Source organism: Phalangium opilio, unplaced genomic scaffold, assembly GCF_054372755.1.
Source record: "Phalangium opilio isolate 3A_F unplaced genomic scaffold, DU_Popi_V2 ptg000105l_1, whole genome shotgun sequence".
NCBI classification, from domain to species: domain Eukaryota; kingdom Metazoa; phylum Arthropoda; class Arachnida; order Opiliones; family Phalangiidae; genus Phalangium; species Phalangium opilio.
This window is the reverse complement of record NW_028324207.1, coordinates 9,029,738-9,045,776: the sequence shown is the minus strand read 5'-3', so window position 1 is coordinate 9,045,776 and position 16,039 is coordinate 9,029,738. Positions and strand designations below refer to the sequence as shown.

The 16,039-nt window shown below is 35.9% G+C and overlaps 1 protein-coding gene across 1 annotated transcript; it reads right to left on the bottom strand.

Moving 5' to 3' along the window:
- Positions 1–569: 569 nt before the first annotated feature.
- Positions 570–1,615, bottom strand: LOC149629859 (uncharacterized). Its single transcript, XM_089851546.1, has 2 exons — positions 1,190–1,615; positions 570–1,129 (listed from the first exon to the last, which is right to left on the bottom strand). Exons 1-2 carry the CDS (start codon positions 1,359–1,361, stop codon positions 732–734), a joined length of 570 nt encoding a protein of 189 aa, XP_089707672.1. The 5' UTR covers positions 1,362–1,615; the 3' UTR covers positions 570–731.
- Positions 1,616–16,039: the final 14,424 nt, after the last annotated feature.

The following is a 16,039-nucleotide window of genomic DNA, read 5'->3' as shown; positions in this document are numbered from 1 at the left end:
TTTTCACACCAAAACGATTAAAGCAATAGCGACGTGATTTAAAAATTATCTCAAATCTAAAGAAAACCTTACTTTTTTGAGAGTTTAAACTCTTCTGATTCCAAAAATATGCTTGATCAATATTTAATTATGAAGGAAAACACAGAAAAAACACCTTGAAAACTTGAAATTTGGGGGACAAAGGCAAATTTGCGGAGAAGATTTTTGGCGGGGTTTTCTCCTTGATACGTCACTCACGGCATCTCGCGGAAAAGCCAAGCGCGAGACTCCCGAGTCTACTAATGCGGCTCGCGCGCGAATCTGAATAAAATAGGCTTAACACGGGGACACTACACTAACAGGCGTCACGTGAGCGACATCTAGAGTGAAAATTTCTCCTTACTACGTCATCAAACGAAAGAAAATCTCAACTAGGCCTTTTCCAAACACAAAACTTTGATTGCAATTTAATAAATTGCTACGAAACCAAATAAAAAAGTAAACATATCATAATAAACTAGATTTTTCAAGGATTTTTTTAGCATTTTAAGTTTGAGGATGACGAAAATTATGTCACTAACACTTTAAGAAACATTTTAACTATAAATAACAGTCTGGTAGATTTCTTTAGAGAGCATTAACTTTAGAAAAACAATTCTAGACATTTTTTAGGATTGCTCTAGAGTTTTCTGTGTTAAGAGAGGATGAGAAACTTTCATTACTCTTTCAATAAAGACTTATCCCCAGAAATTTTACCTACTAAAATAAAATTCCCTGACTTTTCCCTGACCTTTTTGGCCCATTTTCAAATTCCCTGACTTTTCCAGGTTTTCTAGGTTCTCCCTGACCCGTGGCAACCCTGATTTATCATTGGGGTTTGGAGTGGTGCATTTGTCGGTCGTAGTTTCCTCGGTAGTTTGTTGAACCGCATCAATCCCCAATCTTTCAGCTAGAATTTCTGGGTCTGCTGGTCCATTTATTTCAGCTGTTTCACTTGCATGCAAAGTTGGAGATTGTGAGAGCTGATTCCTTTTTTTCAGTCTTTCCAATCTCCCATTAGCCTTGAACTTTTGTTGATCATGTTTCCTTAACGGGAGTTTTTTGGAAGGAACAGCCAAGGGTCTAAGCCTGGGAGGGTAACTTAACTTATCTACAATAATAACTCTTATTATAATTGGTTTTAAATTAATATTATACGCTTAAAACATACCTGAATGTTCATATTTCGGTTGAAGGCGGTAATCCTCTAATTTAAAATGAAGGGAGCAGACAACCATGGACTTGGTGTGTGGCTTACCCATTTTTAAAGCTATATCCCATTGTTTCGACAATTTAACGTCGCGTGGAAATTTACACCCGTACACGCTGCAGTATTTAACCATTGTTTAATTACGTTTAAATAAACAGCATAACTGACAAAAACTAGCCAAATTATCGTTGAGCAGATAGTTGAGTTGTTGATTTAATTTTATAATTATCTTTGAGCAATTCAATTTAATTAACTTTAATTAAACCATGAGTATGTTGATTGCGTTTGTCATTAATCATGGTATCGCCGGGATTAAGTTACATTTAAACACCTGATTAAACTATCTAATCATCGATCATCCGTTAAGCCTTGGACCTTGCAATAGGAGCCTGGACTCCTGGAGGCAGAGAGACAACAAACTAATATTTATGACATCTCATGTTGCCCTCTATTTGGATCTTTCAGCAACTATCGTTAAATTTATTACTTAAAAAATATAATTTTTTTTAAATATAATAATCATATTAGCTAATTATAATTATCTAACTTTAAATGAGTATGTTTCATTGATATAAATTACATTGCAAAAAATAATTTGGCGGGCGCTACGCAAGCCTCCGGAAAATTCTCTCTACTCTCTCTCTCCTCTCCCACTTACAAAATCCAGTTGCAGCTGGTTGGCGCGCGCCGGGAAGGGGAGGGTGGGTGGGTAGGGGATCCACATCCTTCTACCCGCTCGCTTCTACCTCTCTCTACTCTACAGTCTAACTTAACTCGGGTTTTGTACTAAGCGAGCGTGGGTCAGTTGGTTGAGTCACGGATTCAGGCGCCTTCACTGGCGTCTAGTATGGATCGGCACATCGCGGGTTCGAGGCCCCGCACCGACGGAAAAATAATTTCAATTGAAATAAAATACGTTACGCCACCTATGAGGCGTAACGTGAACTTCGGGTGAATTTTCAGTTAAAAATCGCGGGAATTTCAAAATATTTATGACGAAACTCCTCAGGTCACAGCAAAAAAAAGCCTGCCAGCCAGCCAGCAGCGGTCAGAACAATAGTTTTCCAGCTCTAAAGAGCGGCAAAACTAAAAACAAGAGCACGAAGTAGGTTTTCACTTAAGACTAACGTTACACGTAACTGTTTGAAATTTTAATGGTCACATGACACAGGGTACGATAATTTCACGCTTTCGACGCGAGGCGGCGGTTGCTACGCGTTGCCATATGTAAAATGGCGATTACCATTGAGTTTACTGTCCCTATATTAGTGGTCTGAGTTACAAGCTAGACGAGTTCTCTTTTACGTTAGCTTAGTCAAATAGACGTGTCCACTAACTTACCCAGATGCGTTGCGAACAAGGAATAAAGCCGGAAAAGCATTGGAATAACGTTTTATAGATGCACACGTAGCATCGAGTAGAACTGACGTGTTACAAAAGCAATAAAGATTCTAGCGAGCAACTCCTACGAAAGAATATCTTTTGTGTTGTAGGGAACAAACTTCAATTTAACTTTTTATGCTCCTTTGTTTCGATTTTTGTACATGGTATAATTAACATACCAAATGGTCTTTTTTACGCTTTCACATAAAATACTTTGAAAAGTAAGGTAATATTCATCGTTGTTTTGCGTCTTGCACTGCTAGTTATCACATCGTATGATCTCGTAAAAAAGTAATTAGAACTTAATTGCTCGAAATAATGTGCTTAGCCATTTGATGGAAGAACAAAAAGTAATTTCATAAATGTTTCGTTCGTGTCATAAAAAAAACCATTACAATTTTTTCCGAATTTTATTTTTTTGCTTAATGGTCAGAATGAAATATTGTAAAATTATTTCAAAACTGTACTTTCACATCCATTTCAACATATACCTACCCCTGCAGCACAACGAAATAGGGTCAATTGGTGGGTTTCCAGTCTAACCCGGACTATTCAACAACTGGTACATATTGGGCCATGTGGAAGGCCGGTAAAATGTCGGCCGACTTCTTTATTCTCTCAACTGTCATGTTGGCCCATGAGAATTGTATTAGTAAACCGATTGCATGTATCGAAGCAAAGGTTTCATTGGCCGACTTAGTTTTTAGATATGCCGACTGTTTGACGTCTAAAGTTTAATCTTGTGGCCAAAACTCAAATGCCGTTATAAAATCCATTGGGTAGGCCTTGATTCATAGGTTTGCCAACTAAAGAATTATTTTTCAAATTACTGTTTCCCGACTCAAATTACAGCTTAAGGCAAACTCTTTTAATTCCTTTCATACAACATGCGATAGGCCTTTTATAATGAAAAGATCCTTTCTTGCTTTGCGTAGATGTCATTTAAAGCGCATAGCCCATGCTCTGTTGAAGGTAGAATACAATGGTTGCGAAATCTCAATCGCCGACGAGTTCCTGCGCTTAACAATAATTGAACATTGCCTAAAGTTGCTAAAAGTTTGTTGAAAATCACGGGGACGCCATGACAATTAAAACTTGAAAATTATATTTCTAATCGAATATAGTTACTCTAGGACAGCGTTGATTTTATTCTAAAGTTTTATCCAAATTCTTTATTTTATTAAAAATTAGTAGCAGTCGAAGAATTTCCGACTTTAAAACCAAGAATGTTTCCGTGCAAATTTGCCAACATGTTTCCAAACACATAAAAATGTCCGTGTGATCCCAAATTGGGCAGAGTTATATTCCTAATTTTAGAGTAATTTTCAGCCACAAGGAAACATTCCCAGTACAAAAGTGGAAATACGTGAAAACTTCTGTTTGAAACTTCGATGACTGTTCTAAAGGACTTCATACAAAGATTTAACCAAGACTTACAAAGTATCGATAAGAAGGTTAATCACGTGACTGAAGGCCCAGATATTGAATATTTTCAAATTAAAACTTACATGCTTAAGAAAATAATGTTCCATCACTCTATTCCATTGAATAAACTTATTTTACTGGTAGTCGACTTATTTTCTCTCAATAATGTGAAAAATGTTCTTATCTGAGCTTTTCGGCCACAATTCTATTCCCCGAACACATTTTGTAATTACATTAATTACTTTTGATAGATTTCGTGTTGGACTTCGAATTAAATCTACACAAAACCATGACAGAATGATACAGTGGTGTATGCTTTAGCTTCTGCTGTGACCGATAGGAGCAACAAGGACGTATAATTGTATACATCCTCCTTGCTATAAGTAGGATGTAAAGTTGTATACATCCTGATTGTTACAAGAACGAATTGTCCCCTTGTCCTGCCTCGTCTTTCGCTGGCTTCGTCACCAAGCCAATAACTCACTCAATCACGCGTTCGAAAAGGCTGTGTGACTAGTACTTCACCAAATAGTAATTTTTTGAGAAAAATCCTCTTCTCGGAATATTACCATTTCAATTTTTATAAAACTATTCTACCAAAGTGCTACCAGAAGTATGGGGCTACTAGGAATATTACAGTTCACTATAATTAGCTTCGCCGCGACAATTTTATAATACCCACAACCCTTTAAAAACAGTTATTGCATTATCCATATCTCTGAAGTCCTACAAACTGAGTGGCAGAGTCCAGCCATAGCCTCTTAGATCACGTGACTCTGTGAGTGCAGTCAGTATTGCAAAATAGCTAAGTCAGTATTTACAGGCTACGTTCGCTGAGTCCAGCTGACAGTCCCTTAAATTCACAATTACAACAGTGAATATAAAAAATTACGAAAAGTCTGCACGGCTCTACTTCTCGCGAACCATAGAAACGATAAAGACGTTATGGCATAGAACCGTATGACTGTTGTCTGTCGAACCGCTGCTCTAAGTAAAATATCGGGACATACAAGGGGGTTTAACCCTCGTCGTCTCTGCTCTCTCTCTCAGGACTCTTTCATCGTGTAAGATGGAAGGGAAAGTTTTACCCCCGTGTCTTTCCCTCTTAGTTATATCGAAGTGGTCTATTACATAAATCAGTTTAACCAAAAGTAAAAATAATAACGCCCCTATTGAATGTGCTGCCACTATTGAAATTTGCACCAAAAAGGTTTCACTATGGAGCGTACAGGGCAAGAACGGGGATATGTTACCAACCTAATAATGACGCAATGTTGTACACGTATTCTCTCAAATGTAATTAATGTAATTATAAAATGTTTTCGGGGAATGGAATTGTGGTTGAAAGGCCGAGATAAGTAAATTTCTAAAATTATTGAGAGGGAATAAATTGACTACTAGTAAAATAAGTTTATTCAGAAAATAAATGAAAATTAATTAGGCTTTTAATAATTACTTTGCCAATAAATAACAACTCAAGTATAACGAAACTCCGAAAAATTTAAATGTCTTAAAATTACAAGATCGAATTAAATATAAAGAAATAATGTTTGTATATAAAATAATCCATAATCGCCTTAACTCTCTCTGTATAACTAAGACAAAGTAAGGCAATAAAAGATCTACTGAATTGTATTGTGCTTATTTTGTTTTATAATCAGAAAATAATATACTACGACCCAGTTCCATTTAACAATCATTTTAATTTTTGCAAAAGTGTCACATTTTGAAATACATGTCAAATGTGAACTATATAATAGGCTTCGTTGCTGTCCATTTCAATCGTGAAGATGTGCCATGTCCCTGGTGCAATGTGGATTCCATTAGGTTAAGTACGAACTACTTAAACACTGTGTAAGTATATTTGGAATTAAACCCTGTACAGTTCCAGTCTTAATGATTTTCCAGAGATACAAAAACTAATGAGCAATAGTAGAATGTTACAGCTACACAGATTAGAATTCTTCTTACAAATTTTGAAGTGCTGCAATCACTTATTGCTCATTCGGTTTTTATAGAATTGCTTCTGGATTTTGAAGTTTGAACGTATTACTTACCGGCTTTACACCACAGAAGTTTCATAAGAAAAGCATAAATAAAATTATTAATTTTCAAATTTTCAATGAAGTTGAAAATTATCAAAATTAAGAAGTAAAACTTACGAGCTGTACACAACACGATTTCAAAAGTGAAAGAAAAATAAAAGCATTATTCTCAAACTATTCGATGAAATTATAATCAAAATTAAGAAAGAAAGCTTACGAACTATACATAACACGATTTCGAAAGTGAACGAAAAATAATAAGCTTTATTCTCAAACTATTTGATGAAATTATAATCAAAATTAAGAAAGAAAGCTTACGAACTATACATAACACGATTTCGAAAGTGAACGAAAAATAATAAGCTTTATTCTCAAACTATTTGATGAAATTATTAATAATCAAAATAAGCTGGAAAACCTACTGGCTATACATAACACGATTTCAGAAATGAACGAAAAATAAAACATTACTCTCAAACAATTTGGTGAAACATAAATAATCAAAGTTAAGCAAGAAAACTTACAAGCTAAACGTAGCACGATTTCAAAAGTGAACGAAAAGTGAAACATTATTCTCAAACTATTTGACGAAACTACAAATATTAAAAACTTAGAAAGAAATCTTACGAACTATATACGTATTACCATTTCAAAAGTGAAAGTAAAATAAAACATTACTCACAAACAATTTGATGAAATTATAAATAAACAAAATTATGCAGGAAAACTTACGAGCTACACAACACGATTTCAAAAGTGAACGAAAAATAAAACATTACTATCAAACAATTTATGGTGTTTAAATAATCAAAGTTGAACAGGAAAACTTACGAGCTACACAACACAATTTCAAAACCAAATGAAAAATAAAAACATTATTTTTAAACTATTTGATGATATTATAGACAATCAATATTAAGAAGTAAATCTTACGAACTATACAAAAACGATTTCAAAAGTGGACGAAAAATAAAAGCATTATTCTCAAACTATTTGATGAAATTATAAATAATAAAAATTGAGAAGAAAAGCTTACAACCTATGCATAACACCATTTCAAAAGTAAACGAAATATAAAGCATTATTCTCAAACTATTCGATAAAATTATAAATAATTAAAATTAAGCAGGAAAACGTACGAACTATACGTAACACGATTTTGAAGAAGAAATAAGAAATAAATTCATTATTCTCAAACTATTTGACGTAATACTTAAACATTAATTAAAAACAGGTGTGATACTTACCAGCTATATATAAGTCAAAAATTTAATGGAAATTTTACTTCGATAAATTTAAAAAATTAAGAAATTTTCAGATAAATCTTACCTTCTATATATAACGCAATAATTCACAAAATAAATAAAAACACAAGCATTTCTCTCAAATAATACAATTCACTACGTTATTTTAAATTCGAAATACGTGGAGAAATTCTTACCGTTCAAGACTGTGTCAAGGTTTAAGGTTTCAAGGAAAAAATAAAAACATTACAGTAAAACATTTGCCAGAATCGAGTAGGAAGTCATAACTAAACTTGGTTGGGATAATTAGCCACTTTCTCAAGTGGTGTGAAAGGGTAATAGGAGGTGGGTCAAATAACGTATTAAATGTTAAATTTCCCTCTCATATTAGGAACTATACTAAGGAAATTCTAGGAGAGCGTCGCTCTCTTAGATAAGACTTGATACTGCCTCTAATGCTAAAGGAGGGTTCTTTGATTGGCCGTAACTTTTTTCGTATTGTGTTTGCTGCTTTCAAATTTTTCCAGTGAACTAAAATTTGGGCCCTAATTTTGTGGTTAAATAAATGTTTTGTTCCGTCGGAGAGAACTGCGTGTTCGCGTGTTTTTCGTCAACGTCTGTGACTGTTGTCGCATGAGTATAAGATAATGCCTCTTATAGAACCAAGCTATTTAAAGGAAAACTTTATGAAGGTGAAATTTAAACTGTCATTTTTGAGGTCATGAATTAGAACTTTTCATTTAAAATGTAGTGTAAAGATCGCGGTAGCCTCCATGAAGCCAAGGCTTAGGGACTAAGAACGTTTTTGGCATTAAATATTACTTCCAAAAAATCATTAGAGAAATCGAAAACATCTTACTCTCTGTGCATATCATTTGGTTTAAAAAACAAACTCAAATATTTAAAAATTGTTAATTCTGTTGAATAATAATCGAAATTATCAGAGAACTCTTACCTCCTATTTATGAAGCAACGTTTTCAAAATCAATAAGAATGAAAGCATTATTCTGAATCTATTTATGAAATTAGCAGAGAAATCTTACCGGCTATGCGAAAAGAAATGTTGATGAATCATGAATAAAGTTACAATTATTGTCAGAGTGTGTTATTGAAAGATAAAAATAAGCATAAACATCTTACGGGCTATACATAACAAATTTTCCAAGAAAATTTTAAATTAGAAGCATTAGTCTCACATTTTTCTATGCAACTATAATTTATCAAAGTATGCATTGAATCTTACCATCTATGCGTAGACATATTTTTAAGAATAATAAAGTTTAGAAGCTATACTGTAAAACTACTCCCTTAAATATTAAATATTCAAAACCAGCCGAAAAAACTTACTGAGTGCGTCTAAGACAATGTTAAAAAAGCAAAATTAAAATTAAAATTAAAATATTGTATGTTGGAATAGAAAATGCGGAGAATGATTACCCTCTGTGTATAATAATTTTTTAAGAAAAAAGTTTTTAAAGAGATAGTCTCAAACTATTCATTGAATTGATGAACGTTAAAAATAGCAAAAACTTACGGACTATTTAACAAGCAAAGTTAGAAAAAATGAAATAAATAAATATGATGTCTCGTTCTTGAAATCTTCAAAATGAAACAAAATTGTACTTACTCAATCCCGATTCGGCTTTTTGCACAAAGTTCAGAACATAAAACATCACAATCATAAAGAAGAGGGATGAACGAACGACAGTCTTTAAACACGACATGTTTCGATATCTGTAAAAAATATATATTTAAGGTAAGAATAAGGTTATTTGTAAGAAATGTTTTAAAAACGAGACGGATACTAAGTATTTGTCATGTTTTTAAAACACTTATTACATTTAGTCCCACCATGGTCAACAAGTTCAATTTTTATGAATAAGGTTATTTGCTATTTTTAGACTACATCATCATCCTTTTGTGATGTTTGTTGCCGCTCACTCAAAAATGGTCAGGCTATTTTGCTTTACTGAGTATTCGTGCCAAAGAGTACACGTTCTTCGATGCAAAATAATTATGATTTCAAAACTACACACTATAGAGTTTCTTAAAATGAGTGCACAAAATAGAGCCTTTACAAGCAGGGCGTGTTCTCTTTTCCGTTCACTTAGTTAAATTGGTGGATAAGCGAGCGTTAAAAAGGTGGTGAGAGACCTGACCACTAACCTAGTATTAACACATTTATTAAAACCATTTTTCAAACTCATTTACATTATTTCTTACACTCTGGCTAAATTTCTATAAATTCTCTTTACAAATGACAGGAAGCAATCAGACCTAGTGTACTGGGGCGGAGCTTAAACTAGCTATCGCTAAGCTTAGCGGCCCAAAAAAGTCCACCTCTAGACTAACGAAGCATCTACCTATTCGTTTAAACTAAACCAAAGCCGAGAGTTGCTTTAAGAGATGAAAAATTTATCTTCATATTTCTTCGACATAATTGAAACAAATTCACAACCTCGCCACGGATGATTTTCTATACCAAAGAGCTAAGCAAATACTCTAAGTTTCCAAGCGATGGAGTCTAAGGTTTTTCCAAGCGATGGAGTCTAAGGTTCTTCCAAAGTTTCAAATGTCAACTTACCAAGATGCGTAGCGAACACGGAATAATGAAGGAAAAGCCTTGGAATAACGTTTTATAGACGAATATGCAATAAACATAATTGTTTTTTATTATTTTACTAAGCACGTATCTGACGTGTTACAAAAGCAATAACGGGTCTAGACATGACTGTAGAGAGCAACGCATAGCAAAGAGTAGTACATAGGCTAGGGAGTCTTTTGTGCTGTTTAAGAAATTCTTCAATTTAACATTTTATGCTCAATTGTAATGATAACTGTGAATGGTATAATTTATCTTCAGTGACACGCAACGAGAAAAAACTTATGGTTTGCCTCAAGGGGTCCTTCTTTTAAACTTTCACATAAATGATTTATAGAAGAAAGCTGATACTCCTTGCTGTGCAGGGTGTTTGCACTCCTAGTTGTCACGTACGCCACATCATATGATCTCATAAACAAAATAATAAAAACTCAAGTACCCATAGTAGTAATGTGCTTCATCACATGAGGGAAGAACAATGGGCAATTTTTTTGAGGTTCGGTTCGTGTCATTCAGAGTTCTAAAATTTATTTTTTGTTTTTCCGTATTACTTCTCCGAGTGACGTATGTCTTGGAGAGGATGTAATTTTGACGTGTCTGTCCGTCTGTTGTTCCACTATATGGGACCGCAAATTGAAGCAAACGTGGTCTCAATTTCCGGACTGCATTCACAGTTCTCGAAAATCTGGAAAATTCAACTCCACTTAAGTCTGGCCACTATTCCAATATCAGTCTAACCTTGTGGTTTGTGTCTGTCCCACATATACAACCGTCTGTCCTTACTGGCTTTTCAGTTCCACCATATTCTGGATTTTCTCCATCGCACTTGGACACCAGTCTGTTCTTAGTGGCCTCTAAACACCGCCAGCTTCTGATCTTTGTCCAGACCAATTTGTCGAATTCGCTTCTACTCCATTAGCACCGTCGAGCTTCCAATATGCGCGGTGATCGGCTAGAGTTACGAGAAACGTCTAGCCTCCCAATGGTGGGGCTTCCACCAAAGGTTCACGCAACTGCGCTGGTCTTATCCATGTCTGCGATTCGAAATCTTTATATACTTCCTATTTGTGTATGCTTCATTTCAAACGTCAATATTAGTTAAGTCCCTCAAAAGAGTTTAATAGTTTGAAATGGAATGGATCTAACGCGTAATGAGGTGAATAGATATAGTCGTTTTTTATGCTCTGACATGAGTTTTTGTTTAAAGTAAGGTGCTACTCCATGCTGTGCTGGGTGTTTGCACTCCTTGTTGCCACGCACGTCATATCGTATGATCTCGTAAACAAAATAATTACAACTTAATTGCCCGAAGTAATGTGTTTCATCGTGCGAAGGAAAGACAAAGAGTAATTTAAGTAATGATTGGTTCGATTTATTTTAATTATCTATTATTTTAATGACGTTTCCTTCATGGTCAGAATGAAATCTTGTAAGATTATCTCAAGACTGTACTTGCACATCCACTTCAACACATATCCTGCAGCTCAGGGAAATTGGGCCGATCATTTTGTTGCCAGTGTACCCGACTTTCCTACTCATTGGGCCATGTCGAGTCGAAATGGCTTACCCGATCCACAATCGTTCGATTTCTTTCATTAAGGGCGTAAACAGGCCATTTTCCATCCCTTAACGGTCATGTTGAGCCGCGGGAATTTTAATAGTAAACCGTTTCCTTGAATCCAAGCAAGAAGGTTCCATTGGCCGACTATAGGCTCTTTCAGGCGATCCAATTTTTTGACTCAGCTTGATGGGTCAACTCGAGTTGAATCAGCTAGTTGGATCGTGTGAATAGACGCTGGATGAGTTGAATAACCATAAAGTTGGCTAGACAAATTGGATCACTGTAAAGTAAAAAGAGCAGCAAAATTTCTTCCGCTTCTAGCGTTAATACAAGCTGCCATAGCCCATCTCTACTAAACGCAGGAAAACCAAGCTGCAGGGTTAGCGATTACGGCTCCCCCTATTCCAGTCTCGCTAGCGAATACTTTACTACATTAGCATTAAGGAATCTGACACGCCCTCCCCACAGCCAAACACAACTAACTAATACGGAAATATTTTACTGATTTGTTAATGTTTATTGCAAATACATCTATAAAACCTAATTCCAAAGCGTTTCCGGCAATATTCCGCGTTCGCTACGCTTCTGGGTAAGTTCACGACTTAAAGTTTTTGAAGGAAACTTAAGCTTAGTTAGTTTAAACAAATAGGAAGATGCGTCTTTATTCTAGAGAAGGATTTGACTGGCCCCTATAATCTTAGAAAAGGCTAGTTTAAGTTCCGCCTCTATTACACTAGTTCTGATTGGTTCCTTTTTTCGCACGGTGAAGTTGATGAGTAGAAGAGTAGCCAGAATTCTAGGGTCCCCCATGAACCGATATCGATTGAAATCGAAACTAAATGTATTCCAAAAATCACTTTCGTACGTTTTTAATAAATTCAGTACTACTACATTAGTGTTCACGTCTATTTGTACCACTTTAACGATCGCTATACCGTATGCCGATCTACAAATACAGTTATAGCGATTTCCACTGACTGCACTAGAGCACTCTAAGTGCACTCTCGGCGCGTTTTCGTCCGCCACTGGGAACACGAGTGCAACACTCGCCCAGAATCGCGTTTTCCACTGACCCCAAAAACTGCCCGAGAATTGCTCTTTGGTGCTCTGAAAAATTCGACGGAGCGACGGTGCTCGAGTATGACGTAATAAAATTAAAATGGCGAACCACGCGGTATCTCATAGAAGACAGGCTCTCGCTTATGCTTATTTATTTCTGGAATCATCTTCTGAAAGTTCTGAAGATGAAGAATACGAGGTTTTATCATTACTTTAAAGATATTACGCCTCATCCTAAAACCAATAATTATATCAGAGACGTTGCCGATCATTACTCAAAATAGATTTTTTTTTGTAAATTAATTGGAATGTTAAATCTATTAATTGGTTTCAGCCCATTTGCGTCAAGATATACACACTTTATTACAATTTCGTCTCCGGCGCCAATTTTGATTATTCAGAGCGCGCTCGGACCTCTCGATCGTGTTCCACTGACGAAACTATTCTCTCCAAAACTCGCTGAGGGCAGTTACGTCATCCTAACCCTGAGAGCACTCTTTGGAGCAGTCAGTGGAAATCGCTATTAAAAAGAGAACATATCCTGCTTGTAACGGCTCTACTATATGCGCGTAATTCAAAGAGTATTAAAACATACAGTGTGGATTTAATATCTCTAGTTACAATCTTTGACGCGAATACTCAGCAAGGCTCAATAGCGTGAACCTTTTTTGAGTGAGTGAGATCACGGTACACAATAGGATGACGAAAGCATCAAAATGTAGCAAAGAATATTGCCTTAAATATAAAAATATTTTCAGATATCCAAACATGTCGAGTTCAAAGACTGTCGTTCGTTTATCCCTGTTCTTCGTGATTCTGATATTTTTTATTCTAAACAAAGTCGAATCGGGATTGCGTATGTATTATTTCATTTCATTTTGAAGATTTCAAGAGCGAGGTATTATATTTATTCAAGATAACTTTACAAGTTCCATTAAGCTAGATTCCCACTCGACCGAAAACACGACGGAAACCCGGCAGAAAGGGGTTCGACAGAAAAATCTTTACGCCGAGCCCGACGGAATTGCCGTTCGGCCGGGCGTAAGTTGTGTTCTATTTTTTCGGTCGTGCTCGGCGTTACGCCGGTGTCTCAGCCAATGAAATTATCCCACTGACTACGTCATAAATTTCAAGTGCGCACGCATACGCGAGATAGATTTTATAGCCGCCATTTTTTTGTGGTTGACCAAGGCTTAGCTTAAACATGCCACCAAGAAAGAAAAACGAAACTAATGAAAGTAAAAAGAGATTAGATGTTAATAGGAAATAATTTAGTGAGGAGGCTAGAAAATAGCCCTTCTTGTACGATCGAAGCGACAAGGGGACAAAGATACCAATTCAGAGTGCGAAAGAGATGTTGTGGAAACCACTCAAATCTGTCACGTGACCCAAAATTATCTACCGCCGAACTCAAAATTCAGTCGTAGTGTGAACGGTCTACCGCCGGACGCCGGCGTAAGTTAAAATTTCTACCGTCGACTGCGTGATTTCCGTCGTGTTTTTTCGGTCAAGTGGGAATCTAGCTTTAGAGACATATTCTAATTTTAATGCTCAGAAAAATTTCCCTTAATTTGTACGGTAATATCTGCCAAAGTAGTTGAAACTTTTTAGAAACCTCTTCGCTCTAAGAAAATCTGCATATTTGAATCACGTTTTATTTCATTCTTTATAGAGGTGTGCGGTTAACCGTTTCAATCGAGTAATTCGATCGAATACCGAACCGAATAATTCGATTCGGTATTCGATAAGCCCATTTTCACTATTCGATTCGAATATCGAATACCGAACTGACTATTCGGTTAAAGTTCGACTACCATAAATTTAGGTCCTTGGCTCTAGAGAGACCCACCTTATTTAAAAAAAAATTCATCCCAATTTTATTTGTCTCCCATCAAAAACTACCAGCAAGTGCATAGGAAAATTTTAAGAAATACTTGACCACCAATGAGGAGGGGTATTTTGAAATTTAGGAGCTTCTAATGTTCTTCTCCTTGCTTTGTATTGACTATTGGCGAATATTAGGGTTACTACCCGATTAACCGCGAATAGTTGGCCTAGTATTCGCGAATATTAGGGTTAAATATTCGCGGTTTCTAGGCTTAACTATTCGCGATTAATCGGGAAGGAAAAAAATTACCAAGGCCCAACTATTCGGTATTCGATTTGGAATAAACTATTCGATTCGGTATTTGATAAGGAAAATTTTTTGGTATTCGATAACCGGTTCGATGCCCAAAAAGTGGTATTTGCACACCCCTAATTCTTTACTTTCAAAATAATGTTTCTATTTGAACTTCATTTTTTCAAACATTGCGTGTTACGTAGTCAGTAAGTTTCTGCTTGTTGTGATTGTTCATTAATTCAATTAATTCTTTGAGAATAATTATTTAATATTTTTTTCTTAAAAGTTTCGTCATACACAGAAGGTAATCATCCTCTGCTTTCTTCTTTTCTGAATTTTTAAACATTGTGGAAGACGAAATGCGGTTTAAATGAATTTGAGCGACTTTACAGGGAATCAAACCAACTTTAGTCGGTATACTTGTTAGACTTGGTCACAAAGGCGAAGAAATCAATATGTAGATTTATTAGAAGAGAAAAGAAAAAACATTTTATCTTTGATAAGAATAGCTACTAAAGTTAATTAAATATCAGTTTCGACAGAGATATATTTTCTAAAATCGAGATAAAAAATATTTCTTAATATCATTAAGCCAGGATAAATACCTTGCAGGACCTTTCTTAGTTTCTAGTCATCTGATTGGGTGTTAGAAAATCCTACAGTTTATCCCAAAAATACTGAGCCTGCTGTTGCTGCCATGGAAACAGGGAGTTAGTTAGGATAGAAAATGACTGCCTCAAAAGAGTTCAACAAGAAGTCGTTGAATGGTATTTTTAGTTTTTCAAACAGAAATTATTTTAAAAATCGCTCTAATTCATGATCTAAAGGCACTTGATTTTAACTGCGAGGATTTATTTTACTAAGCCTTAGCGGCATTTTCTTAAACTCATAGCCGTTCACAAAAAGACACATTAGCACACGGCTCTCTCCCGGCGGAGACAAAAATTTAGATGAATAGCTAGGGTTGTGCGATCCTTGATTTTTTCGGTTCGAGCCGACCTTTGAGCCTTGCTTTTTTCGGTTATCGAGCTTTGAGCCGAGCCTTGCTTTTTTCGGTTATCGAGCTTCGAGCCGAGCCTTGCTTTTTTCGGATATCGAGCTTCGAGCGAGCCTCGAGTTTCTTGTCGAGCTTCGAGCCGAGCCTCGAGTTTCTTATAGAGCTTTGAGCCGAGCCTCGAGTTTCTTATCGAGCTTCGAGCGAGCCTCGAGTTTCTTGTCGAGCTTCGAGCCGAGCCTCGAGTTTCTTATAGAGCTTTGAGCCGAGCCTCGAGTTTCTTATCGAGCTTCGAGCGAGCCTCGAGTTTCTTGTCGAGCTTCGAGCCGAGCCTCGAGTTTCTTATAGAGCTTTGAGCCGAGCCTCGAGTTTCTTA

Coding starts and splice junctions, on each gene's coding strand:
- LOC149629859 (XM_089851546.1), bottom strand. CDS start 1,361: ATGGTTAAATACTGCAGCGTGTACGGGTGTAAATTTCCACGCGACGTT. Junction 1,130..1,189: donor ACCGAAATATGAACATTCAG/GTATGTTTTAAG, acceptor TTATTATTGTAG/ATAAGTTAAGTTACCCTCCC.